Source organism: Zonotrichia albicollis, chromosome 25 (assembly GCF_047830755.1).
Source record: "Zonotrichia albicollis isolate bZonAlb1 chromosome 25, bZonAlb1.hap1, whole genome shotgun sequence".
NCBI lineage: Eukaryota > Metazoa > Chordata > Aves > Passeriformes > Passerellidae > Zonotrichia > Zonotrichia albicollis.
Window position 1 is genome coordinate 4,808,730 of NC_133843.1, and position 27,850 is coordinate 4,836,579.

The window sequence follows — 27,850 nt, forward strand, 5'->3', positions numbered from 1 at the left end:
GAAAAAAAAAACCGAACAAAAACAACCCCAACATTCCCCCTTCCTCCCGCAAAAAAATAAAAACAGAAACTAAAAACCTAAACAAAACAAACAAAACAAACCCCAAAACCAAACACCCAGGAAAAAAAAAAACACAAAAAAAACCCAAACCAAAACACTGAACAAAAAAAGCCCTCAAAAACCAAAAAATCCAAAACCAATAAAAAAACCAAGAAAAAACCCAACAAACTAACAAAAACCAAAACAAAAAAAGTTCCAAACAAAAAAAAAAACCAAAACCACCCCCAAAACAAAACAACCCCCCCCCAAAAAACCCAAAACAACAAAAAAAAAACCAAAAACCAAAAAACCACCCCCCAAAAAACCAAACCAACCAACCAAAAAAAACATTAAAAAAACCTACAAAAAAAACACCCCAAGTCAAACAAAATAACTGCTGCAGAATAAATACATAATACACACTTTGGACATCTCTGACATGCTGATCAATCATTTGGTTACAGGCAGTTCTGCATTTCATGTAACACGACTTTAAGTACAATTTTACTTCTCAAATGCTTGCCCCTGCCTGGATTTTTCTCTCCTGGGCACAGGTGAGTGTATGGCCTCAAAACAGACCTAAAAAGCTCAAGGAAAGCAGTTGGGAAATCTGTCTGTCCCCTTCCATGTCTGAAGCTGCTCTGCCCCATTAGAGTGACCCATCCCAGAAGAAGGGCTCTACTCTGACAGTCAGGCAGCAGAAGCTGGAGACACAGAACTAAAAGGCACATAATTATTCTTTTTTCCCTAAGGACAATCACTGTATGAATTTATTGCTTGTGAAACACACTATTCTGGCATAATGGTGTCTGATAAGCAGAGCAGGTATCCTACAGGCACAGGCAGAAAAGGGTTCTGCCCCTTCACTCTCTAACCACAAGTCTAGTGTAGATATATTTTTATAACTACTGGTTCACCCCAGTCTCTCAGCACTTCCCAACCACTTATTTCTATCAGCCTTGACCCCATTGGAGAAGCTTCTGCAATGGAGTGTTTTGGTTTTCAATCTCAAATAATAAAAACACTGAGTAATTATTTCCTCTAAGAACCAGAGAGCAGCTCTTTCCATCTAAAGTGAATGGATGGACCATCAAAGAAAATTATTAAAACAATCTTTGACAAATGGAATGAGGCCACCAAAGACCTCTGGGTTGTTATCTAGAGACTGATCAGAGCTTTTGGCTATTTTAACATGGTATAGAACAGACAATTCTGAGAGAAGCCCCCCTGACTGATGGAGCTGCTCCCAGCCTTCCCTTTCTTAGATTTAATCTACATATTGATATGGCACGAATTTGTGTGGTTATGCCTGCTGCTCTTAGCTGGAGAAACAGAAGGTAAGGGAGGTTTTTAATCTCTTCAGTCTAATCCCAGAGGTAAAGCACCATCAGAGGACCTTCCCTTAACTAACCAGAAGCACCTATGTTGCCACATTGAACTTTGTGATTTGCAAGCACAGCAAAGAGGTAAAGAATCAGATGATCTTCAGGCTCTTCCAACTCAGCTTCATTTGGTGTAACTGTTATGACTCCTGGAGTCAGCTCCCTGATTGGTTTATATTTGGAATAATGTCCAGGAATTATTGTGTAACATCCAGTCCTGTATATGCTGTGGATAAAATCAGGTTTCCAGCTTGTAACTTGCCTTGAAAAAGCTGGATTTCCATTCCAAAAACCCATTTTTTAAAGCCAATGAATCACTGATGAAAGTTCAAGTAAACAGCACTTTCAAGAAACAGTGGATGAGGAGCAGAATCAAAAATGAAGGCACAAAATCTCCTTTGGACTTCTACAGCAATATTCCTAGATATTACCTGCAGTATCAGAGAGTGAAGTCCTCCAGCAGTGGAGTCTTAAAATATCATTAAAAATCACATTAAAAATCATATAAAAATCGAATCCAAATTACTCTGAACAACACCTCAGGAGCTTTCAGCAACATTCCCTGTTTCTACTCAAAGTCAGCCGTGAGCAGGACCAGGAAAGAGGAGCAGAGCCCTAGGGGTCGATGAAGGACACGGCGATGTAGCGGGTGCCCCTGGTGGTGGGCAGCCCCTCGTGGTAGTGCGTCAGGCGGCCGGGGTGCATCAGGCTCCAGCCCTTCCTCGGGGCTCGGATGGAGCAGTTGTAGCGCAGGAAGCGGCAGCCTCCGCCCTGGGGGACAAAGGGACAGTCAGAGACACATCAGTGTCCTTCCTGGTGGGACACCAGAGACACATCAGCCTCCACAAGGGACACCAGAGACACAGCCTCCGCCCTGGGGGACAAAGGGACAGTCAGAGACACATCAGTCTCCACCAGGGACACAAGGGACACGTGAATCTCCACAAGAGACACCAGAGACACAGCCTCCGCCCTGGGGGACACAGGGGACAGTCAGAGACACATCTGCCTCCACAAGGGACACAAGGGACACATGAACCTCCACAAGAGACACAAGGGACACATGAACCTCCACAAGAGACACCAGAGACACAGCCTCCGCCCTGGGGGACACAAGGGACACATGAACCTCCACAAGGGACACAAAGGACACGTGAATCTCCACAAGAGACACATCAGCCTCCACCAGAGAGACACATCTGTGTCCTTCCTGGTGGGACACAAGGGACACATCAGCCTCCACAAGAGACACAAAGGACATGTGAACCTCCACAAGAGACACCATAGACACAGCCTCCGCCCAGGGGGACACAAGGGACAGTCAGAGACACATCTGCCTCCACCAGGGACACAAGGGACACGTGAACCTCCACAAGAGACACCAGAGCTACAGCCTCCACCCTGGGGGACACAAGGGACAGTCAGAGACACATCTGCCTCCACCAGGGACACAAGGGACACATGAACCTCTACAAGGGACACCAGAGACACATCAGTGTCCTTCCTGGTGAGACACAAGGGACACATGAACCTCCACAAGAGACACCAGAGACACATCAGTGTCCTTCCTGGTGAGACACAAGGGACACATGAACCTCCACAAGAGACACAAAGGACACGTGAACCTCCACAAGAGACACCAGAGCTACAGCCTCCACCCAGGGGGACACAAGGGACACATGAACCTCCACAAGGGACACATCAGCCTCCACCAGAGACACATCAGCTTGGAAAAAGCACCTCAGGGAAAGTGCTTAAAAGTCTCCTGCCATGAAGTATCGCCCTCTTTTTTCCAGCTTGGGGGAGGTCACCTGGATGATTTGCTGTCTCCTATCAAGGAAATAAAATAGGACTTTGTCCCCACATGGAGAAGAGTGCTTCTTGTGTGGGCCGGGGTCCATAGCAAGCTGGATTAGACCCAAACAGCCCCCCATGAATTGTTACAGTCAATAATTGTAACCCTTAGTGCCAAGAAGCCTGATGTGGATCAGGGCAGGGTTTTCAGCTGCTGCAGGTGCTGTGCTGCACTCCTGAAGCCCTGGCAGGCACTCACCTCGTAGTCGATGCCCACCCTGTTCAAGGCAATGTTGATGGTGAAGGTGGAGGCGTCGTGGTGGGGCACCAGGGATGGCTGCTCGTCAGGTTTGTAGCGAACCACAAAGGCCAGCTCAAACTGGGTCTGAGAGAAAGGACAAAGAGCTCTCTGTTAGAGGGCTACAGTGGTTTGTGGCTTCTGAGCTGCAGAGCAGGGTGTGACACTGAAATTGCATCCACTGCTAAAGGAGGAAGGCAATTTCTCAATGACATTCTTCTGCCTGATTTTTTTGCCTATCTCCTAATGCACATACTTGGGTCACACTGCAGGGTCAGTTCCTCTGTACTGGGAAATAGTGTGTGTATTGCTGGAGGATTCTTGTCACAAAGCTGCAGCTGGAGGAGCTGACCATGAGTTTTGCTGTTAAGGTGGACACACTGTGGCCTCAGCTCTCTTTACAGAGGGCAGGCGCAAGCCTTCCCAAGGATTTTTCCTGGGAAAGCACTGAGAAGCACAGAGAGGAGAAGAGAAAACAATTCTTATCTCTATTCACTACTCCTATTGTTTTTGCACACGTGGAATTGTGTTAGGAAGATTGTTTACCTGAAGGGATTTGGTAATTGGATTCTGATGATGGCTGTTTGTATTAATTGGCCTATTAGGTCCAAGCTGTGTCCTGACTGTCTGGAGGGAGTAATGGGTTTTTCTTTAGTATCCTTTTAGTATCTCTTTAGTATAGTATCTCTTTAATATAGTATAGTATTTGTATATATTTAATATATATATATATTTAATAGTATATGTATTTATACTATTAAGTATATATACTTAATATATATATAAGTATAGTATATATATAGTAATATATCTAAGTATAGTATATATATAGTATATATATAGTAATATATATACACTATATATATATTTAGTATATGTAAATATATATATTTAATATGTACACATTTTATATAGTATAGTATAATGTAATATAATATACTTTTAATAAAGCAGTTGTTCAGCATTCTGAATTGTTGTGGTGTGTTGCAATATCCTGTTTTACCTTCTCCCTTCCCCCTCGCCCCTCGCTGAGTGTGCCCTGTCAATCAGGCTAACATACCAGCAAGGCGTCGTGTGATAGGTGACCCTAGTACCTGGAGACCCTGCCCCTTCACCTGGTTGGTGACTCACCTGTCCCCTCCCCTTCCCCTGTCCTGAGCTTAAAATGTGAATGAGTCCATGTGGCCCCATTCTGTTATCAGCAGTAGCCCAGTGCAGACGTATCTGTGCTCATGGAATAAACATCTGGCTACCTTCTAGCAGAATCCGCTCCCTTCTTTTCTTCACCATCGCCAGAAGCTCTCCCCTGAGGAGAACGGAGTCCTGTCTTGTGCCCCGCTGCACTCTGCCGCCAGCCAAGGTATCTTTGAGGTATAACACCGCAGAGCTGCCTGTGGCCCAGCAGCGAAGGTCAGAACTGGCCTAGGCACCATCTAACTGGTTATATTGGGATACATATTCCAATATATTGGCGTCCCTGTGGGTGGCTCGACCCTGAGCCGGAAAACGGACTCGCAGTTCCTCAGAGAAGCTTCTGCCAGCCGTGCATCCAGCTGAAAGGAGCCTGGCTTCAAGACTCCCAGCTAGAGACTTTGGGAATACTCCCAGAAAAAGTTTCGTGGACTGTTCGGCGCCTTTGGAAAGCCCTGCTTCATTGTGGTGAACAGATTTTCCAGAGGAAGAAAAGGGCAGCCTCTCTTGCACCCAGAGAGAGGTCCTTTTCCGGTGGAGACCTGCCTGCCTGTACCCAGCCTACAGCTTCCAATTCACGTGAGTATCTCTGCTTTCGGTAGAGCAGAAGCTCAAAAACAGACTCTGCCGCGAGTTCTGTTCCTTTTTTGCCTTTGCATTTTGGCTGCGCAGCCCCACAGACGAGAATTCATAGCGTTCTAGTTTAGCTTTCCTGCTGCGTGTTTCACTGTTTTTTAGAATTCGCGCCGGAGCGGGATCGCTCTCTGCCCTTCCCCCCCCGGCTCAGCAGCGTGTTCAGACACGTGTTAGGAGATTTTCTTTCTCTTTCTCTTTGCGGGAGAGGGGGGGGCTCTCTTTCCACGCGGCGGCGGGGGGGGGGCGTCCCGGTTTCGGCTGCCACGTGGAGCGGCTGCTCTGTCTGCTCCACGGGGGTGCTGCATTCCACCGCGGGGGAGGCTTTGTGTCTGCCTCTATTCGGCAGGGCGTGCCCTGCTGCTGCTGCCCGGGAATTTTAAAAGCAGTATATACAGCTGCATTGTGAAGCTTTTGTCTGCTCGTTATCGCTTTCTATCTGTGGTTTTTTTTAGAAATTGGTAGCTGATTTTAGCTTTGTTTTTGGTCAGGCGGGATTAAGTACTTTGCTTTTTAACATGGGTTCCAAACTTAGCATTGTACAAAGGGGAGTGTATTATGATATTGTTAGCATTTTAATCAAGAGTAATGTGAAATTCTCTAAAGGAAAATTGAAACAGTTTATAAGATGGCTTTTTCTGCAGTTCCCAAACATTTCCCCTGAAGAAATCCACAATATTCAATTCTGGGATAAAGTTGGGAATGAATTGATAACCTTAGGACAATCTGGCAAATTACCCTCAGCTAAATTTGTGTTCTGGAGTTTGCAAATTCGAACAGCATTGCTCAAACAAAAGGAAATGGAGAAAAAGCCAAATGTAAAGCCATGTGCCTCTGCTCTCCCTGTTCCTCCCTCTCCCTCTAAAACCCCTAAACCTCTTTCCCCAAAAAAATCCCGAGCACGTGTTAGTTTTTCGGAGAGCAGTGATGTCCAAAATGGCCCCCAGTCCCTAGGGGGTGCACAAGATGGTGGGTGCCACGTGGCATCTTCCCAAACCTGGTCTTCTTCTTCCCAAAATCCTCTTAAACATCCCAAAATTCCTGCCCCATCCCCCTCTCCTCCTGTTCCTCGTGACACCTTCCCCCCTCCCCCCGCCTTTCCTGCAGTACCCTCAGCTCCGCCCCTCTACTCCTCCCAGGGGGCGGTTGCTGACGTGATGTCACCAGGTGACCCCGCCCCCTGTTCCCACGGTATCCCCGCCCCTTGCCGGCTCCCTTTCCCCGCCCCCTCCCCGGGTTCCCACGGTGGGGACACACCCACTGCCTGTCCCCAAACCTGTACCTGTGATCCCAATGCTTCTGATTCAAGGGATAGAGAGCAGGGGACAGCAGACCCAATGCATGGTGCCATGTTGTCACTGGCTCCTGTTACGTTTCAGCCTGCAGCTCAAGCTGGAGCAGCCCCAACTGCTAATTGGAGTTCTTTTGGACGACAATTGATTAAAGAGATCTGTAAATCTCATAAAGAATATGGTGCACACAGTCCATATTTCCGTGGCCTTTTAAATTCTGAATTAAGTAGAACTGTTGTGGTTCCACATGATTTAAAACAAATTTTTTCATGTCTCATGACATCCACGGAATTCAAATTATGGGAATCAGCATTGAAACAACTGCTAAAAGATGCTCTCCCAAGCTTACAGGCTGATCCAAACACAGCAAAAGACAACAATGGTAACCCCATTACCCTTGACCACCTCTGTGGTGAGGGTCAATGGTCTTCTCCCTCAGTCCAAGCTGCTGCAATTCCTGCAGAAACACTCGAGACAGTAAAGGAAGCAGCTGAAAAGGCATTCTTTTCCCTCCAACCTGAGGGGCCTTTTGAGCCCTATAGTAAAATCAAACAACTACCATCAGAGCCTTTTGTGAAATTTGTAGAAAGGCTAACTAGAGCCATTGAAATACAAGTTAAAAAGGAAAATGCAAGGGAAGCAATTTTAGAAGAAATGGCATTTACAAATGCAAATGAACAGTGTCGAGCAGCAATCCTGAGCCTTCCTATGGAACCTTCCCCTACATTAAAAGATATGCTTCTAGTCTGTAACAGGAAAGTGCCTCTGATGACTGTAGCTGAAGACACCAGACCAAGGCTGCTGCCAAGACCACCTCAGCGTGTTGCTGTTGCCAGCCCAGCACCTTCTCTTTCAGCACAACAGTACCCTGGGCAGCAGCGGAGACCAGCAATGGTTGAGCCCACTAAACCGTGCCTGCTTTGTAATAAGCTAGGGCACTGGAGTAACCAGTGCCCCCTGAAAAGGGAATTTGATGAATTTAAAAATAGCAGGGGAGGAGAACTGCAAGCCCTCCCTGGGGGTCAACAACAAAAAAACGAAGAATAAAGCGCCAGCCTGCCAGGCGTGCAGACATAAAAGGAGCAGGCCAAGAGAATAAGGGTAGCAAAACAAATCAAGCGCGCAATAATATTAACATTTGTGTAAGTGAAGCAAGTGCTTCAAAGACCAAGTCTGCTAGTCCACTGTTGAAAGTGAAACAAAATAACCTTTGTTGTGATTTAAGTGATTCTGTATTAACCGCATCTTCTGTCAATGAGCCTTACAGGTTGCAGCTGACAGAGTCACTCCACCTGCAGGACACTGACTGGCATTTTGTCTCTGTAAATCCTGAACAGAAAGGTACTTGGAACCAAATTCGTTGTAAGTACATCATCACTGGGGACAAAAACACACCACAAGAGATCGAAATTGCTCCGGGACTGACAACATCAGATCCTAAGCAATTTGTTCTCAGCCTGCACTGTTTCCACCCACCCCTGTTTCTTCCCAAGGGACAAATTGTTGCTCAAGCTATCCCTGTGCCATCTTTACCTGAAAATGTCGATAAACAAGGGCCCACAGTCGCCCGGGTCCAAGTTATTTGGACAGATAAACCCAAATTGTGGTGCAATGTCAGTGGGGGTGGGGAGTCTAAACGCATTGAGATGCTTGTAGACACAGGTGCAGACTGCACAGTGATTCCAGTACAAGACTGGCCAGCACACTGGCCTTTACAAAATGTTGCTGGTCACCTTCGAGGTGTAGGAAGTCTGCAATTGGCAAGGCAATCCAAAAGCATTATTCAATTCGAGGGTCCAAACGGACAATTGGCAAATATCCGTCCATTTGTGTTAGATTATTCAGAACCTTTGTTAGGGAGAGATTTAATGGCCCAGTGGGGTGTCACAATTAATATTCCAGACTCTCCACAGCATTTTTGTGCAGCAGTCATTAAACAACAGCGCCCCACCCAAAAACTTAAGTGGAAAACAGACGAACCAGTTGATGTGAAACAGTGGCCACTCAGTAAACAAAAAATAAAAGTGCTTGAGGAACTAGTACAAGAGCAACTAAGAAAGGGCCACATTGTAGAGACCATGTCCCCATGGAACTCTCCAGTGTTTGTCATCCAAAAAGCTGACAAAAAGAGGTGGCGACTTCTCTGTGACCTCCGACAAATTAATAATGTAATTGAAGATATGGGTTCTCCCCAGCCTGGTATGCCATCCCCAACAATGCTTCCTCAAGATTGGAAATTAGCTGTTATTGATATTAAAGATTGTTTTTTCCAAATCCCATTGCACCCTGACGATGCACCGCGTTTGGCATTCTCTGTCCCTTCTATCAATTCAGAAGCTCCTATGAAAAGGTACCATTGGACCGTTCTTCCTCAGGGCCTAAAGGTATCTCCAGCTATCTGCCAGTGGTATGTCTCTTCCCTGCTTTCCCCAGTTCGTGCAGCCGCAGAGAAGGCCATCATCTACCATTATATGGATGATATCCTTGTGTGTGCCCCCAATGATGATTTACTAACACATGCGCTTGACCTAACGATCGATGCATTGATTGTTGCAGGGTTCGAGCTCCAGGAACAGAAAATTCAAAAGATGCCACCTTGGAAGTATTTGGGCTTAGAAATTGGAAATAGGACCATTGTTCCTCAAAAACTAGAAATCAATCCAAGGATCAAGACCCTTGCGGATGTCCACAAGTTGTGTGGGTCTTTGAATTGGGTAAGACCATGGCTTGGTCTGACTAATGAAGACCTTGCCCCTCTTTTCAATTTATTGAAAGGGGGAGAGGACCCAGGTGCTCCTAGGTCTATTACCCCAGAGGCACGGAAAGCTCTAGAAAAGGTTCAGATTGCAATGTCCACAAGACAGGCCCACCGATGCCGGCCTGACCTGCCATTCAAATTTATCATCCTAGGTAAGTTGCCACACCTCCATGGAATTATTTTCCAGTGGGAGGAAAAACAAACACCTAAGGCAAAGGACACACCAAAAAAGGACCGGGACCAGAGGGACTCTCTCTTGATCATAGAATGGGTTTTCCTCAGTCACAAAAGGTCCAAGAGGCTGACAAAGCCTCAAGAGCTGATAGCAGAACTGATCCGGAAAGCAAGGACCCGGATCAGGGAGTTAGCAGGATGTGATTTTAAGTGCATTCACATTCCAGTTGAGTTAAAATCAGGTCAAAATACTATGAAAATACTGGAACAATTGTTTCAAGAAAATGAAGTGTTGCAGTTTGCTCTGGATTCCTACTCAGGACAATTTTCGGTAGCACGGCCCACTTGCAAATTGTTTGAACAAGATGTTCAATTTACTTTAAAATTAAGAACTGCTCTAAGTAGGAGACCTTTAAAAAGGGCTCTAACTGTCTTTACAGATGCGTCCGGGAGGTCCCACAAGTCTGTTATGACTTGGAAAGATCCTCAAACCCAGCAGTGGGAGACGGACATTGCTGAGGTGGAAGGTTCACCTCAGGTTGCTGAATTGGCTGCGGTTGTTAGGGCTTTTGAAAGGTTCTCAGAACCATTTAATCTGATTACAGACTCTGCATACGTGGCAGGAGTAGTATCCAGAGCAGATCAAGCAATACTGCAAGATGTATCTAACATTGCACTTTTTGAATTGCTTTCCAAACTGGTAAAGTTAGTCACTCACCGAGAGCAACCCTTTTATGTGATGCATGTCAGGTCACACACTGACTTGCCAGGGTTTATCGCTGAAGGCAACAGAAGGGCAGATGCTCTTGCTGCACCTGCAGTGATGGCCACTCTCCCAAATGTTTTTGAACAGGCAAAAATCAGCCACCAGCTTTTCCACCAAAATGCACCTGGCCTGGTTCGCCAGTTTAACATCACTCGAGAACAGGCCAAAGCGATTGTGGCCACGTGCCCAAATTGCCAACAACATGCACTCCCTACAGTGAGTACGGGAGCAAACCCAAGGGGACTGAACAGTTGTGAACTGTGGCAAACAGATGTAACACACATACAGGTTTTTGGACGGCAGAAATATGTTCATGTTAGTGTAGATACCTTTTCTGGAGCGGTCTATGCTTCTGCCCACACAGGAGAATCATCTATTGATGCTATTAAGCACCTCTTACAAGCTTTTTCTTTCATGGGCATCCCCAAGGAGCTGAAAACTGATAATGGGCCTGCTTATAAATCCAAGGAATTCGGGAGCTTCCTGCAGCAATGGGGAGTAGAGCACAAAACTGGCATCCCCTACTCCCCTACAGGTCAAGCCATTGTAGAAAGAACTCACCGTGATATTAAAAGGGTCCTGGACCAGCAACAACAGGTTCTGAAGGTAGAACCTCCCCACATCCGGTTATCCAGGGCACTATTCACAATCAATTTTCTGAATTGTTCTTTTGACAGCCTGAACCCACCCATCCTACGCCACTTTGGGGGGAACAGTCACAGGTTCATGAAAGAAAAACCTCCAGTTTTAGTAAAGGACCCTGAGACTTGGAAAATGGTGGGACCTTACAAATTGGTTACTTGGGGACGTGGATACGCCTGTGTATCCACCCCCTCTGGTTTAAGGTGGGTTCCTTCCAAATGGGTAAAGCCCTATGTTCCCAAAGTCTCAGAGAAATCTGCAGAAGCACCCCAGGTTGCTCACGCTGCCTGGAGAAGAAAACGCCGCGCATGTTCTCTGGAGGAAATTCCATTTAAGCCTCCTATCTGGAATAGTTTGTAATATATGTTTGTCTCAAGTTTTTGTACCAGTTTAGATCCCACTGTTCGTGTGTAGCCTCGAGACGTCATGAGACCGAGCCTGCTTCTCGTCCTACTCGTGATCATCCCACCTGCAATCTCCTACATAGTACCGCAGCCCAAACCACATATGGACTACATCGATAAAAGTTCTCAGACATCAACAGAGAAACTGACAACGAGCTGAATGGACTTTTCAATGGCTGGGGACTCTCGGGCTGGTTGGGATCTATTCTGAAAACTGTAATTTTAGTGCTGTTTATTTTAGTTGTAGTTATTGTAGTTTTTAGCATTGTTTTTGGAGTAATCAGACGCATGGTTCTCAAGTTAATCTCAAGCTCATCTCCCCCTCCTGAGGTCTACCATTTAGAAGCCCTCAGTGCTCCAGTGGATGACCTGGAAGCCTCAGTGGAAAACACTGACCCTCCTGTAGAAGAAGAACCGATTTACCAACCATGGTTTGGCAATCATTCTGCACCATAAACACAGTCCTCTTCTTTTTAAACAAAACTAGGGGGAGATGTTGTGGTGTGTTGCAATATCCTGTTTTACCTTCTCCCTTCCCCCTCGCCCCTCGCTGAGTGTGCCCTGTCAATCAGGCTAACATACCAGCAAGGCGTCGTGTGATAGGTGACCCTAGTACCTGGAGACCCTGCCCCTTCACCTGGTTGGTGACTCACCTGTCCCCTCCCCTTCCCCTGTCCTGAGCTTAAAATGTGAATGAGTCCATGTGGCCCCATTCTGTTATCAGCAGTAGCCCAGTGCAGACGTATCTGTGCTCATGGAATAAACATCTGGCTACCTTCTAGCAGAATCCGCTCCCTTCTTTTCTTCACCATCGCCAGAAGCTCTCCCCTGAGGAGAACGGAGTCCTGTCTTGTGCCCTGCTGCACTCTGCCGCCAGCCAAGGTATCTTTGAGGTATAACACCGCAGAGCTGCCTGTGGCCCAGCAGCGAAGGTCAGAACTGGCCTAGGCACCATCTAACTGGTTATATTGGGATACATATTCCAATACTGAATCAATGATGGAGTGATTTGCCAATCATTCCCAGACTTTGGGGTTGCCCTGCATACAACAGACATACCTTGGTGTAGTATCCTGGGTACAGCTTCTCTGTGATGGGTGCAATATAGTCCAGAAGAAACTTATACCATTCTCTTTCAAAGCCTATTTGGTTCATGTGTATGTCAATAGTTGGGACATTCTCATATCCTCCTTGTATTCTGCTGTCCTGAAATGGAATCAACAGAAATGCCTGTAAACATGGAAACCTTGGAGTTCAGGAATGAAAAGTACTTGTTCCTGGTAACTACAAATAAATATGATGTCTGTTTATCAGAATTTGCAGGATGGAAAGCTCACTTCAAACCATAATTAAACCCTAAGGGAAGCAATATTACCATCAGAGAGGCTGAATACTGGAACTTCAGAGGACATAAAGAGGACCTGGGGAAAAATCAGAGTTAATCAGGAGCAAAATAAAGTCTTGTCCCTACTTTTCTGGTATAATTTAGGATCTAATACCTTCCCACAGGAGGCACTGCTATCATCAGCTATGCACAGAAAATGGTGTAGCCCAGAACTCAAATGAACTCCTGACTTTACTCACCGTGTTGTCACCTGTGGACCACTGGCCATAATGTTCCATTTCTTCCACCAGCTCATCACAGGCAGTGTCAGTGAAGATGGGGAACCAGTAAACATCTGGGCAGGGCTGCAGACAGCAGACAGGTGAGAACAGCAGAAACAAGGACAAAAGAAGTTTGTTTAAGGCAAAAGAAGTAATGCTAAAATGAGTGTAGACTGAGGAAGTGGAAGGAAACTAAAATATTGAGGATAGAAATTTATCTTCTGATTTATGTGCCCCACTCCCACTTAAGAGAGCTAGAATGATTTGGCTCTGAAAGTATTTCAAGGTCATGTTTTCTATGTTCAACTGCTTATTCCTGAGAATTACAATAATGATGATAAAGCACTGTCCTAAAGCTCATTTCCCATTCTGATGGATAAGAGTGATGTTTTCTTACCATTTCTACCAATTTCCCTTTCAGAGCTGCTGTGTAGTTTTCATGGATGTACTTTTCTCTCCAATCCTGCAATTAGAAGATAAGCAAACCAGTAACTTCTGTGGGGCCCTTGCTTAAAGAGGTAATAAAAGGCCAGGCACTCATGCAAGCAGTATTTCACTTTGAAGGCTTTGAAGATCAATATGTTATGAATCCCAAATGTTCTCTTCAAATTTTGTGCCTGTGCTCCTCATCCCACCTGAGAGTCACCATTATTACAAAGCCTGGGCTTCCCACAGTGATGAAGCTAATATCAGATTTTCCCACATTGCTGTGCCCTGTGAGTGTGCAGGTTATCTCACCTCAGGATTGCTGAATATTTGCCAGAGGTCATTGTGGAGGTGACTTGTCTGGTAATTCTCCAGGGACAGTATGTGCCCAAACTGATGCTGGTTTGTCAGGTACATAAAGACTCCCTGCAGGATGGAAAGAAATAATAAAGGCCTCACATTTCTGAGAGCCACTGTGAAACCAAGCACTGGACAGTTCTCCAAGCTGTTCATTTATTCATTCTTTCAGTTTTATTTCCACCCTGCACATGAGAAACTCTGAAAGGTTGCAGACAGAGACAGTAATTCTGTGTCCTGTCAGCCAGGCAGCTGTTAGATTAGGGTCTTCCTCCTTACCCTGTCAATCCCATTTAGAGCAGTCCTGAAAAGGCCTAAGAACACAAATCTTATCCACATTTAGTGGTCCATGGCTTCACATGCTTTCACAGCAAGACAGAAATCCCAAGCTGTTCCAAAATCTGCACTGTACTGACTAGTAAGAGTTATTTATATTATTGGTCCATGGCTACACATCATTTGACAGCAAGACAAATCCCAAGCTGTTCCAAAGTCTGCATTGTACTGACTAGTAACAGTTATTTACATTTAGGGGTGCATGGCTACACAAGTTTCACAGCACGACAGAAATCCCAAGCTATTCCAAAGTCTGCACTGTACTGACCAGTATGAGTTATTTACATTTAGTGGTCCATGGCTACATATCATTTCACAGTAAGACAGAAATTCCATGCTGTTCTAAAGTCTGCACTGTACTGACTAGTATGAGTTATTTACATTTAGTGGGCCATGGCTACACATAATTTCACAGCAAAACAGAAATCCCAACCTATTCCAAAATCTGCACTGCACTGACTAGTAAGAGTTATTTACATTTAGGGGCCCAAAGCTACACATCATTTCACAGCAAGACAGAAATGCCATGCTGTTTTAAAGTCTGCACTGTACTGACTGGTACAAGTTCACCCTCTCCCTGCCCTGGCAGAGCTGAATGCCTTGAAACTGCTTAATCCTGTCCCCTTGAGGCTGGCAGGCAGCTCTCCCCTGGCAGGCTCTCTCCTGGACTGACCTGGCTGCGAATGTTGTGGCACAGAGCCATGTCAGCGTCCAGCTTGCCACTGTGGAACAGATCCCCCTGCTCCAGCTCCGAGCGCAGAGCCTTGCCTTTAACCATGTAAACACTGCTGATGTAGGGAACGTTCCAGAGCCCACTAAAACACAGCAGAAAAAAGTGAGGTAGCACTAAGGATGACAGGCAGCACTGCAGCATCAGCCAGGCTTGCCTAAATGAGCCAGCTCAGAACAGTAGGAAGAAATCCATACCAACAGAGATTGGCATTCCAGAAAAAAAATCACTTACATTGCAGCTTTTAAGCTGCACAAATACTAGTCCACCAGGAAAGCAATTAATTGCTACTGTGTGTTTTTGCTAGGGATGTAATTAGTGGCTTGAATCTCTTCCCAGAGAGATCAACATATTTTTTGCAGTGATTTAAAGAAACTGAACCAGCCAAAAGTGCATAAGCTGATTTCCAGCATTTACTGGCCTATAAAGAAGAGGGTCTCTCTTTTTTATAGGCCAGTAAATAAAAAAAAAATTATAGTGGCCTATAAAGAAGAGGGTCCTTCAAGAATATGAATGAATCAACAACTCAATTTTGTGAATCTTCCATTCAAAGATCACCTGAAAATTGATCTGACAGAGATTAAAACAGCACTTTACAGGACTTTAAGGATCCTTAACCATAAACCAGGACTTTAAGGACCTTAAAGTCCTTAACCATAAACCCCAGGTGGGAAAACATGACATGAGTAAGATGAGATGATTTCAGGAGTCAGCACTCTCAAACCTTTACTCTGATCATAAGTCTGCCCCAAGTATGTTATTGTCTCTGCTCAGGGGAGAATATAAAACTTCCAAATGGGAGCAGAGATTTCCTTTCCTATACACAAAGACATTTGCACTCTCTGGTTCTTGGACATTAGTTTGATGACAATGTGCTGCAGCAAGCTTTACATTTGAGGGGTTTTATCAGTGAAAAGCTCTCTTTGCACACTCACACTCTCCTCCTTTGGACAATATCCACATAATCCTCCGAGCGGGCGTAGTATCCATCGGGGCTCAGGGCTCCCCAGAAATTGGACCACAGCTTCTCATGACGGCTTACCAGCGGGGCAATCACCAGCCTGGGGACATGAAGGAACAAGGAATTGCAGGACAGGATGTTACCCCAGGAAGAAAAGGAAAATATTTACAAACCACAGTGCTGTAAGAGCTGTTTCCTCCCTCACTTACAGAGCTGCTGTTTTGTTAAGTCTGTTGGAATGAAATGCCATGTAAGAAAGGGTAAATATGGTCTCAATCTCCTCTCTAACTACACCAGGTCTGTTAGAATCCAATTTCTTCTAGTGACTATATAAAAAAAAAAGCTAAGGATGATTTACATCCCCTGCCTAAAATCCAGGGATTACAATTACAGTGAAAAAAAACCCCAAAAAACCACGTAAGATGTGTTTGGCTAACATTCCACCTCTGGCACAGCTCTCCTGAGACAGCTTACTGCTCATCTCACATGAATTCCTTATGTGAGATGAGCAGTAAGCACTGCTCAGAGCAAAGAACTCACTTGTTCTGTTCAATCAGGATCCTCAGAGTCTCTTTGTTCTTCAGAACTACCTCGGCATCCAGGCTAAAGTAATAGTCACAGTCAGGATCCTTCCTGCACAAATCCCTGCAGGCAGAGAAAAGGAAAGTCATATCCTAAACCAGAGGAAGACAAAGACAAGAGCACCAAGAATTCCTTCACCTTGTAGTCTAAAGGTCTTCTGGGTGCTCAGAGAAATTTGTTTTAATGTAACAACCTAGAAGGCCAGCATAGTACAAGCACATCAGATTTAGTATCCAATATCAGATACTGAGACACAGAAAAAATCACATTTAGCAAACTGAATGTTTCTTCAGCTCAAACTGAAGAGGTTCCCATTTACAGCTGGCCTAAATCCACACCTCCTGATCACAGACAGGAAGATACCCTCCCACTAATTCTTAGTTTTGCCACAGCACTCCTCCTCTTCTGAGATATGGGTGCATATCCTTTGGGCTCTGTGTCTGGGTATATAGATGAGGGCAGGAGATACAGGGCTATCCTTCTGTCAGAACAAAGGATCAGTGAGAATTTAGTTTCTGAAACTGGACAAAGTGAGCTGGTAGGGAAGCTGATTTTTCCCCAATATATAAGGGCATCAGAGGTAATGCTAGAGAAACTGAAAGGGTGACTGAGAAAAGAAGAGCAATCATTTGATAGGGATGATCCTGAGAACAAACAGAAGCTTTAGTTTGGACACAGGCTGTCTCTGCCAGCTGTCATGTATGGCCTCTTCACTTACATGCCCAAGTTACGTGCCTCAGCATTCTCCACCTCATCATCTGGCCCGATCACTTTGACAGCGAGATATTCCTTGCCATGCTCCTCTACAAAGGAGTCCACCTCCATCAAGTGATGTTCCTCCTATTCCAAAAGTAAGGAAAAACACTTAAGATGGGTTCATCCAGGCCACTCAGCCTCTTGCCTTCAAAATGAGTAGCTGGGCCACAGCTCTTAAGCCCACTTCCACAGGTTTACAGCTGAGTGGGTGTCACTGCAGATAAGTATGCAATCCTGTGGGTGCCATTGCAGACAAGTACTGTGATTACACAGCCTGGAAGTCTAGCCCAAGGCTGCAAAAGTGCCTAGAGTAGAGGATGAGGTGTCCATTTTCCCCACATTTTCTAAGACCATCACTTCACTTACATGGTTGTGAATGAAGAGCTGGATTCGCTGCTTTGGGTAATGGAGGTTACGAAGCCGCAAGAAGAACTGGGAGAGGAATGGGGTGGGCTGCTCGATGAAAATGCCAATCAGAATCATTGGCAGTGCCTCATCCTGCATTCAGGGACAAGAGGAGAGCAGTGGTGAGTCGTTCAACATCAGACACAGAACTGTAAGTCTTGTTTTGAGAGTTTGGAATAAACACTGCAGCCTCACCTTAAACCCTGAGAGGCTCCGCAGACCCTCATCACACACCGTGCAGCCAGTCTCAAATGTCCAAACCTGAGGAATGTAGTTTCCCAGGTAGTTCAGCTGCAGCTGCAAAAGGAAGTTTGCCAGATTATGCATTAGAGGGCAGGAGAGTTTCTCTGTGTGCATCCCCACTGTGGGGTCATATTTGAACTTTGTTTACCTTCTCCATGAACTAAAGAATCTGAAAATCCAACTACATGTGGGTCTTTGAACCACATCCATCTTGCTGCTAAGGGCCTGGACTGCTTATTGCTTCTCAAATATAAATCTACACAGGGAAAGTCAGTCTATGTGGAGGCAATAACCTGATCCATCGAGCCTAAAGGGTCACTTTGCAACAAACACAGAACAAATCTTTCTCTCGGGACAGTCCACTTACCTTGGTGGGTCCATTCCCATGGATCACCACAGGCAGAGTGTCATATAACAAGTTTCTTGCTCTCACTCGTGCGTTTTCAAACTTCAGAACTATCTCATCTGGAAATGACATTACCATCATGTTAAGGATTTTACTGATGATTAGAAGCACAATGCCTCATTTATACAGAAAAACTGCTGAAAGACTAAAGTGTGGACAATGGATAACCGTGCACAAGTAGTTTAAGGGCTGCAGACAAAATCTTTAAAGGAGAAAAATTTTCAGAATGATTCTGTGAAGTAACAGGAGGATGTCTGGGAAGCTGGACAATGACTGGGAATTGCAGAAGCCATACTGAAAGGTTCTTTCAAAACTGGCAGTGAGGAGCAGCTACTGATGACAGGGACAGAAATTGATGGGAGGACTCAGGCCCTTCTCACCTAAGTGTTCTATGCACCTGATGTCTCTCTCTGTCAGCCCTCACAAAAGTCCATCCTCCTGGCAGAGATCATTGAGGACGTTGCCTCAACACAACCATACAAAATCCTTTGGAAAAATGACTAGCAGAGACACAAGCTGCAGTCTGTCACTGATATAATGAGCCAAAAACTACACTGCCATTATCACTTTTCACTTGACCAGAATAAAGGTGGAATGGTGCAAGACTGAAAACATTAGGCAGCACTGATAGGAAAGTAAGTGAATGCCTCTTGCCAGGACTAGCAAAATCAATGAGCAGGTCAGGTCAGAAGCCTGGTACAATCAGTGAGTGCTCACAGGCATATCTGGCTGCCTCTCACCTCCCCTGGCATTCCAGCATGGCTCTGAAGCAGAAAGGCAGGCAGCCCTAGGCAGGCTCTGTGTTATTACTTGCACTGCAAGTCCCTCCCAGTTTCAATCCCCAAGGCTAATGCAATCTGACATGCCTGGAGATCAAAGTGCCTGGGAGGTGTGAGATGAAAAACCTGACCTGCATTCCCTCAAGTGGAGAAGGAATTGCAATGAGAATGTAGTTGGACTCAATGGAATTGCAAACAAATCCCAGAACTCTGGCACAGACTTTTACTAAAGCTTTTTCTGTGGGGACAGCCATTTCTGAAATACAATCCCTTCAGCCACAACTTTATTTCTGGTGTCAACATGCAAATTGCATTCCAAGGAGAAATTAGCTCCTTCCTTCCATCTCACCTAATGCTCCATTTAGGTTTTGGAAGATCCGGCTTCTGTGGTCTAGAGTGATGTTGATACTTTCCTTTAAAAGAATTAGATAAACAACCTTAATTAGAACACAAAACCCTATGCTCATTGAAGATATATCCCATTCCTATAGTCATTTGTAAACTCTCCAAACTCTGCAGCCTTAAACATTGCCAGATAATCATAATTTTCATTCAAATCTGGGACAATTCACCATTTTCAAGAACAAGTTAAATATATTCTATTGGGCAAAACTATGCAAATCCCCCTCCCCCTCTTTTAAAGCTGCTGTGGGTGTGTCAATAAATCTGCATCATATGAATGAAGCAGACTTACACAGAGTCATATAAACCCCAGAATACATAAAATACACAGGAATGCCAGATAGAAAAACCATCTGCTGTGAAAAGTTTCTTGCCTTCCATCCACAGGGCAAGTGTGACCCCCAGGTACCAGTGTCAAACCAGAGGACAGTAAGGTGCAAGATCAGCTTGTGCAATCTTTGTTTTTATCCCCTGCTGCAAGTGGGACTAAAATGCAGCTCTGACTTTACAGAATTCTGTGTCCCTGCAGGCATCTGTAAGACTGATTACTGGAAAGGACAGCAGGGTGCTAACATCCCCTGTCTAAGTGCCAAGTCAGGGGAATTACTCAGCCCTTGCATGGCACAAGGCCAGAACTGCAGATGAGAAGATTAAAGGGACTGCTCATGTGAAAGTATCACAGGCCATACTCAGATTTGGGGAACTAAAAAAGTTCTAAATTTTCTACCAGCTGTTCTAAATTTTCTACCAGCCTTGCTGGCAAAAAAATTCAAGTGTCTCTCTAGTCTGATAGCAGTTCCCTATTTCAAATGTTCCCTCTTGATTTAATTGCTGATACGGTTTGAGTTCTCCAGGGACAGACTGGCCTCTGTAATGCACAGCTGGGCAGGGACACCAGAACCAGAATGACCTGCAGGGTCTGGCCAGTGCACCACACAGTGCTGGAATCACAGTGCTGCTTCCAGGGTCCATTCCAGGCTTCTGTAGGATGTTATATGGCATTTTCTAAAATGTACTTCAGTGTGTCTAAGGCAGCACTGCACTCTGCAGTTTCACATCCCCTGGGAGGAGGCTGCTTAGTTCCTCCACACCCAATAGCTTTAAACAACAGCACCTACAGATAATGGTATGAGCCTCCAGTAAGATTTGTTTTCAGACATCTCTCTCCCCATTCATACTTATGCTTAGATATAAAAACTGCTAATAACAGAAAATGGGGGTACTGGCTAGAATGCAATTTTTCACAAACCCAGAATCTTGATACACCTACTCTTTTTTGTGGATCCAAGAAGATTTTTGTATAGAAGAGCTGGTCACTGTCATCATCCTCTCCTTTCCAGTCCTCCACAAGCTTCTTCAGGTTTGGAGCATAACCTATGAAGCCTGTGGGAATAAGGATGAGGAGGTGTTTCCACCCAGATGACCAAAAAATAGAAGTACTCCTGTATCCACGTACTTTCACTTCTCTCACATGAAATCTCACTACACTCTGTTGCTGCAGACACTCATCCACTCTCAGTTTGCTTTGCCTCTTCTCCCACAGAGGTCAAGCAGGAGGAGAAAGCTGAAAGCAAGCTCTGTGTCTCACCTCCAGAGCCCAGGAAGCGCTTTCCATCTCGCACCTGAGGGTACTTGGCTTCCAGCTTTCTGTCAGGATAGATGTAATTCTCTGCGGAGAAAACCACCTTGCTTTTGGCTTGTTTGAACTTCTTCAGCAGTTCTGTGGGGCCTGAAGCAAAGAGCACATCGTAGCTAGAGAGAGACAGACAAAAAAAAGGACAAAAGGAAAGGAGTCAGAAAAACATGTCATTGAGAAAAGTTTCTAGAAACTAATTCTTTGGGAATCCCTTTCTTTTAGTTCTGTTTAACAGTATTACATTTTTGGTTATGCAATTAATTAAAGTGTAGTTTTATTTGTATGCTGGGCATATGAAAAGACACTGAGACTCCAACTCTTCCTTTTCTCTCTTTACCTCTCTGGAGACTAATTCTTGGCTCTCAGGATGTGCTGCAGCCTACTTCACCTTATAAAACAAATAACTCTGGTAAGAAAAGCCTGCCCAGTTCCAAAGGAATTCTCTGCTCATTCTCTGCAGATGGAGGCAGCCAAAATCCACTGTGGCAGAATCAGGTACAACACTATCAACTTCATAGTTGCAGGAATTGGCATCAGCCTGTTCAGATCAGCCCTTCCCAACTGCCACGGATGCAGCTCTGAGCAATTCCCAAGAAATCGCAGAGAATTCAGGGAAGAAAAAAAAACCAAAGATCTGGACACACTCTTCAAAAGCAATTGATTTCACAGCTCATTTCTTTTCAGTGAGAACCCATCCAAACCACTGTAAGATTCAGTTCATGGCAAATTCTTTGCAAGCATTACCTTTCCACAAAAAGGATGATCAAATCCTCCTTATCCCCATGCTGCTTCAGAGCTGACTTGAGCAGACGAACCTTCTGCCCCCCTCCAGCTGGCTGCTGGTCATCTCCACCCTGCCACTCCTCCTCCAGCCCCAGCACCTGCACAGCAACAGGCACAGGGTTATGGGATTTGCATTATCCCAGATGATGGAAGGAATGATAAATCTGACTCCATGTTATCAGAAGGCTAAGTTATTATTTTATGATACGATATTATATTAAAGAATGCTAAACTAAACTATACTAAAGAATACAGAAAGGATGCTTACAGAATGCTAAAAAGATAATAATAAAAACTTGTGACTCTTTCCAAAGCCCCAACACAGCTTGGCCCTGATTGGCCAAACAGTGAAAACAACTCACAGCAGAATCCAGTGAAACCATCACCTGTGGGTAAACAATCTCCAAACACATTCCAAAGCAACAAAATACAGGAGAATCAAATGAGACAACAATTGTTTTCCTTTTGTCTGAGGCTTCTCAGCTTCCCAGGAGAAAAATCCTGGGTGAAGGGATTTTTCCAATAAATTTTCCAGAAGGCCACACAGGGTCACCTCAACAAGGCACTTTCCTAGCAAGGCTCACAGGAAAGAACCAGAACCCACAAACTCAGTGGTTCTGATAACTCCCAGTGCAAATCACAGCAAAAATAACAGCCCCAGGACAAATGGACTGGGCAGCCTTTGATCCAGTGTCTGGGCTGGACAATCAGTGTCACAAGGCAGCACAAAGCACTCCTGGCCACAGGGACAGGAGCACACTCTGTACTGTGTGTCCTGGCAGTGCAATGCAAAAGTGCCATGAGGCTCCCTTGAGCAGGAGTTATGGATCTCTCCCCAAGCCAACACTCAGGACACTGCAGAAATGACCCAGTCACAGCACTTTTAACCAGCTGAGAAGATGTGTGTCTCCTTTTGAGCTTTTATTTAATCACTGTGGGGCCAAGTCTGATCCATTCCACAATTTGAAATTCCCTTTGACCAACTGTCGCCACATTTCTCTTCACAGAGAAAAGCAAGGCACAACTCTTCCTGAGAATCTTTCTGGGTTTCACATTCTCTGAACCTCAGAGAAAGGAAAAACAATTCTTACCATTTGCTGTGCCAAAGTAGAATGCAAAATGGAGATTGTTTACCCAAAGTGATGGTGTTTTGTTTCCTTGGCCTATCAGGGGGTGTGTGTGTCAGGACTGTTGGCTGACAGTCACAAAATTCTGTACAGGTGTGTGGAGTTGAGTGCTTGGCAGATTCAGTTTATCTATAATACAATATAATATAGAATAATACAGTATATTAAAGTAATTAATTAGCCTGATAAGATGGAGTCAGATGCATCATTCCTTCCTTCATTGGGGATTTCCCTGCAAATTTGATAACCAACCCCCATGGAAGGTGCTAGACATCACCTGGATTTTGTAGTTGAAGAATTGGGCTGATCTCCTGAAGCGCTGGAATCCCTCAGTCTGCTTGGTGGCCACAGTCAGAACCAGCAGGTTTTCTGCACACAGGGGAAAGCACAAGGGATACTCAATGTGTGTGGTTTTCACAACCTAACTTGATTGTGGGTATAAAATGAGAGATTTTGTAAAGATACAATTTCATTGCCTGAGTTCTGAGCTAAAAAAAAAGAAAATAAAATGTATTTAGTGGGGTTTTTGCCCTGCTAGTGAAAGCTACAATTCTCTTCTCTCACATAGAGCACAGAAGAAATTAAACTTGAAGATCAAAAATAGAACTACTACAAAATGCCCATCTGAAAGTCATCAATTTAATGCAGTTTTGACTTTCTGCTCCCCACAGAGCTGCTTTTTTGTCACTCATCATTGCCTGGATGTAGGGAAAAGAAAAATTAGACTAAATGCTATTTTTCCCTCTCCATGGCTGCTTCAATTTTCTACTCCATTCCTGAGGCATTTTCCTGTTTTTCATACATATTCAATGTGAGTTTAATTGTGCTATAATTTTAATTTACATTCCCCTCCCAAAATTGCTCTTCATTTCTAGTCCCTTAAAAATTATAAAACTCAAACTTAATCCTTAAGTTTTCTTTCAGAAGTTTCTCTGTGATACCCTGGAATATGATTTTTACGTGGAATTTCTGCTTTCCTCATTGCAATGATGAAATGTTATATTTCACAGTTTTGCTGAAGCAGGAATTTGTATAGGTTCTGGCAACAGAGCTTAAATGCCAATCCTGGCCATCCGTTTTAAACATCAGAAAATACCAGGAAAACTGAAAGAACATTTTCTTGGCCTCAGCAGGCATTTTTTGGAACAATGATTTTTTTCAATGGATGTACCAGATGCATCTCCCTCATGTACCCAAACTGATATTCTGTCAAGTCTTAGAGAGGAAGGATCTAGAAGTTTAGGTGGACCTCACAAAGGGAGCAAAAGTGAAAAATAAGTGTAAGACTCTAAGTCAGGAGGAAAGAAGATATCACCAAAGAATTTCCTCAAATCCTTTACCTGCATCAGAATAAAAAAGAGAGATTGAGAACAATCAATAGGCAAGGTCTAATTGCATTTATTAGACAACCCTCAAATTCTAGTACATGAGGGGAGAAAGCATATGATAATGGGAAAGGGAAGGGGGAAAGGGAAGGGGAAAAGGGAAAGGGGGAAAGGGAAAGGGGGAAAGGGAAAGGGGGAAAGGAAAGGGGAAAAGGAAAGGGGAAAAGGAAAGGGGAAAAGGAAAGGGGAAAAGGAAAGGGGAAAAGGAAAGGGGAAAAGGAAAGGGGAAAAGGAAAGGGGAAAAGGAAAGGGGAAAAGGAAAGGGGAAAAGGAAAGGGGAAAAGGAAAGGGGAAAAGGAAAGGGGAAAAGGGAAAGAGGAAAGGGGAAAAGGGAAAGAGGAAAGGGGAAAAGGAAAGGAAAGGGGAAAAGGAAAGGAAAGGGGAAAAGGATCCTGACTGCTCTGCAATTATTTCAGCCCACAATCTCACTCCTCTCACATTAAATAAATCACTAATTCATTTTCGTGCTGCCATCCCAAAGAAGCCACACGCTGTTTATGACTTGACTGCCAAAAGTTTGCTGGACAGGATGAGTGCTAAAGGCTCACACAGAACAGGAAGCGGTGTCCTGTTTCTACAACAGAAAAGTTCTCCCCATGTAGTTTGTGAGCTCAGAGGAGCACAAAAACCAGCGCAAAGACCACTCTCATCCCCAGCAGAATGCCAAGTTACAGATTCCTGTGGGGTAGGACAGAGAGACACCAAGCTCAGTTTCTGTTCTAAGAACTGTGCAGTAGCCATAGCTTTCCATCCCAAGAGACATTCCTCCAGCCCAGCACTGAAGTTTGTGCTATGTTGCCTCCAACTCCTTCTGCTTTAACTCTTTCCTCTCTTTCCCAAAGATTTTGCTGAACACTCATGCAGCTGATGGATACCTTAAAGGACAGAGCAGGAAACCCTCTTACTTTCAACATCACATGCAAACTTTTCAAAACTCCCTAAACAGATTGGTGCATCCCTGTTTCCCATATCACAGGCAATTTCCACATGTAGAAATGCAGCTTGTTCTGCTGAGCCAGGCTCCTGGGCCCAGAGGCTCCCTGGGCCACACTAACAGCTAGGAATTGTAGAAATACATTTAATAATGGCATGGCTGCAAAATACAAAGCAAGCACTGGAGTCAGAACCAGGGGAGCTGGACTGTATTGCTGGTTCTGCTATTCAACAAGGGGCTAATCCTGCTATCCCTGTTTTTCCATCTGTAGAATGATAGAAGAGGACATTTACCTCTTTTGTGAAGGTTTTAGAGCTCTACAGATGAAAAGGATTCTGTAGAGACAAAGCACTGGATCAGGAACCTTGATACCAAGATCACAATGAAATTATTCAGTAAACATCTAAGTTTTTATAAAGAATAAAAATCAGAGACCAGATGAGTTCAGAAACAAAAAAGAAAAATTAAAGTTATTTACTTCTGCCCTAAGTCTACAGGGAAAGCACAGCTGCAGCTGCATTTCAGGACAAGGAATGAATTTATCCTCAGGCTGTGATTTGGGAAATCTTACTGTGTCACTTCCTGTTAAGACAGTGTCTAAGAAAATAACATTAATATGGGGATCAAATAGAAAGAAAAACCAGTGCACAATTTAACAGTGGATAATATAATCTCTGTATTATATTTACAGAAGAATTTTTAAAATTCTATCAACTACAAATAACTATGTTGAGAGCTTTTGCACAGATATAAAAGAACACCCAAGAGGGAAGACAGGTATCATTACTCTCACATTACTCTGGGGAAGCTGAGGTACAGGGAAGATGAGGCATTTTCTCTTTGAGCCATGCCTAAAGTGATGGTTCAGAAAACAGCTAATTCCAAATTCATCTTTCTGACCAATTTACCTCGTTCTCTTTCCCAGCCCTCAGTTTTATATCTCTAGTGCATTCTAAAACCATGGAAAATTTAGGATGTGCAAAGAAGGTAGGATAGCACAGAGATTCTTTGTTTTAATTATGCCACTATAGCCAAAGAACTTCCAACACCCCCATAGATGCACACTAACTGTATTAACTAATGTACATAGTTATACCAGAATCACACTGTGAAGGGAAATATTACACACAACAAGACAAAATCTCCTCCTAATTGCCACTTCTCTAATGAAGACAGAGATAATTATCCAAAGCTCTTGGCAGAGTGACAGTGTATGAACCACTCTGTCAGTGCAGCTGACATTGTGAAGCTGCCCTAATCCTGTGCTGCTCTACCAACCACTCTAGAGCTTCTACTGAATGTTTACAGAGGGGAGACACAGACTGATGCTATTTTAGGAGCATCCCTGATCTTGAGTCACAGCGTGGCCAGTCTGGAATCAAACACTCTCCTGTAACCCAATTCTTGAACCGCCTAAGTTCAAAATTCTTGAATTCTTGAACCATCTGAGCTCAAAACCAAGGGACTGACCCAGGTGGGATGAAGGACCGAGAGTCCCTCACGGGTCTGGAATGATGCTGTCTCACCACAGCCAGAAGCTCCAGGTGCTGCCCAGGGGCTCACAGTGCCTCAGGCTCGGCTCGGGCAGTGCCGGGCAGCCGGGGCAGGACACGGAGGCCACAGCGGCACCGGGGCGGCTGTGCCCGTCCATCAGCCGGCTCCCGGTGCTGCCGGTATCCCCCGTGCTACCAATGCCCCCGGTGCTGCCAATCCCTCCCAGGGCTACCGGTGCCCCCAGTGCTGCCGGTGCTCCCACTGCTGCCAATCCCCGACAGTGCTGCCGGTGCCCCCCGTGCCCCGAGGAGCCCCCAGTGCTGCCAATCCCCTACAGTGCTGCCAGTACCCCCGGTGCTGCCAATCCCTCCCAGTGCTGCCGGTACCCCCGTGCCCCCTAGCATCCCCCAGTGCTGCCGGTGCCCCCCCAGTCTGCCAATCTCCCCCGGTGCTGCCGGTGCCCCCCGTACCCCGAGCAGCTCCCAGTGCTGCCGGTATCCCCCCGGTGCTACCAATTTTCCCCCCATACTGCCAATCCTCCCAGTGCTGCCGGTATCCCTGGTACTGCCAATCCCCCCGTGCCCCGGGCAGCCCCCCGTGCTACCATTCCCCTCCCCGTGCTACCAAAGCCCCCCAGTGCTGCTGGTACTCCCCAATGCTGCCGGTGCCCCCCAGTGCTACCAATCCCTCCCGTGCCACCAATCCCCCCCAGCGCTACCAATCTTCCCGGTGCTGCCGGTACCCCCCAAATGCTGCCGGTGCCCCGAGCCCTCCCCGTACCTTCCTGCGGCGAGGCACGGCCGCCGCCCGGCCCGAGCAGCGCCAGCAGCGCCCCGAGCAGCAGCAGCGCGGCCGGAGGCACCATGGAGGCGGCTTCTCCCCCGCGCACGGACCGGGAGCGGTGCCCGCGGCACGGAGCGCGGCTGCCGGAGCGGTGCCACGCACCAGACCCGCCCGGGAGGAAGCGGGGAGGAGCCGGCTCCTCCTCCCGGGCAGCCCCCGCAGGAGGCGGGAGGGAGCCGGGGCAGGGCTGCGAGATCCTGGGAAGAGAGGGAACAGCGGGGCGAGCTCGTGGGTTTGATCCTGGAGCTGCAGCTGATTAAAAATAATAGTTTTTTAATCATAAAATA

The 27,850-nt window shown here is 45.5% G+C and overlaps 1 protein-coding gene across 1 annotated transcript; it reads right to left on the reverse strand.

Annotated features, from left to right (window-relative positions):
• Positions 1 to 444: 444 nt before the first annotated feature.
• PLOD1 (procollagen-lysine,2-oxoglutarate 5-dioxygenase 1) lies at positions 445 to 27,722 on the reverse strand. The gene is made up of 19 exons (XM_074558686.1): positions 27,501 to 27,722; positions 23,185 to 23,276; positions 21,742 to 21,878; positions 20,950 to 21,113; positions 20,632 to 20,744; positions 19,309 to 19,372; positions 18,142 to 18,239; positions 17,727 to 17,828; positions 17,493 to 17,624; positions 17,089 to 17,210; positions 16,329 to 16,433; positions 15,763 to 15,888; positions 14,771 to 14,912; positions 13,717 to 13,830; positions 13,376 to 13,441; positions 12,958 to 13,062; positions 12,433 to 12,579; positions 3,475 to 3,600; positions 445 to 2,192 (listed from the first exon to the last, which is right to left on the reverse strand). The coding sequence occupies exons 1-19, from the start codon at positions 27,583 to 27,585 to the stop codon at positions 2,037 to 2,039; spliced, it is 2,196 nt and encodes a 731-aa protein (XP_074414787.1). The 5' UTR covers positions 27,586 to 27,722; the 3' UTR covers positions 445 to 2,036.
• Between the last annotated feature and the right edge of the window lie 128 nt (positions 27,723 to 27,850).

What these genes read in the sequence shown, in the direction of transcription:
- PLOD1 (XM_074558686.1), bottom strand. Translation starts at nt 27,585, where the DNA reads ATGGTGCCTCCGGCCGCGCTGCTGCTGCTCGGGGCGCTGCTGGCGCTG. An exon ending in TCTTCAACTACAAAATCCAG is followed by an intron (nt 21,879 to 23,184) that starts GTGATGTCTAGC and finishes GTTGCTGTGCAG; the next exon opens with GTGCTGGGGCTGGAGGAGGA. An exon ending in AAGGGAAATTGGTAGAAATG is followed by an intron (nt 13,063 to 13,375) that starts GTAAGAAAACAT and finishes TGCTGTCTGCAG; the next exon opens with CCCTGCCCAGATGTTTACTG.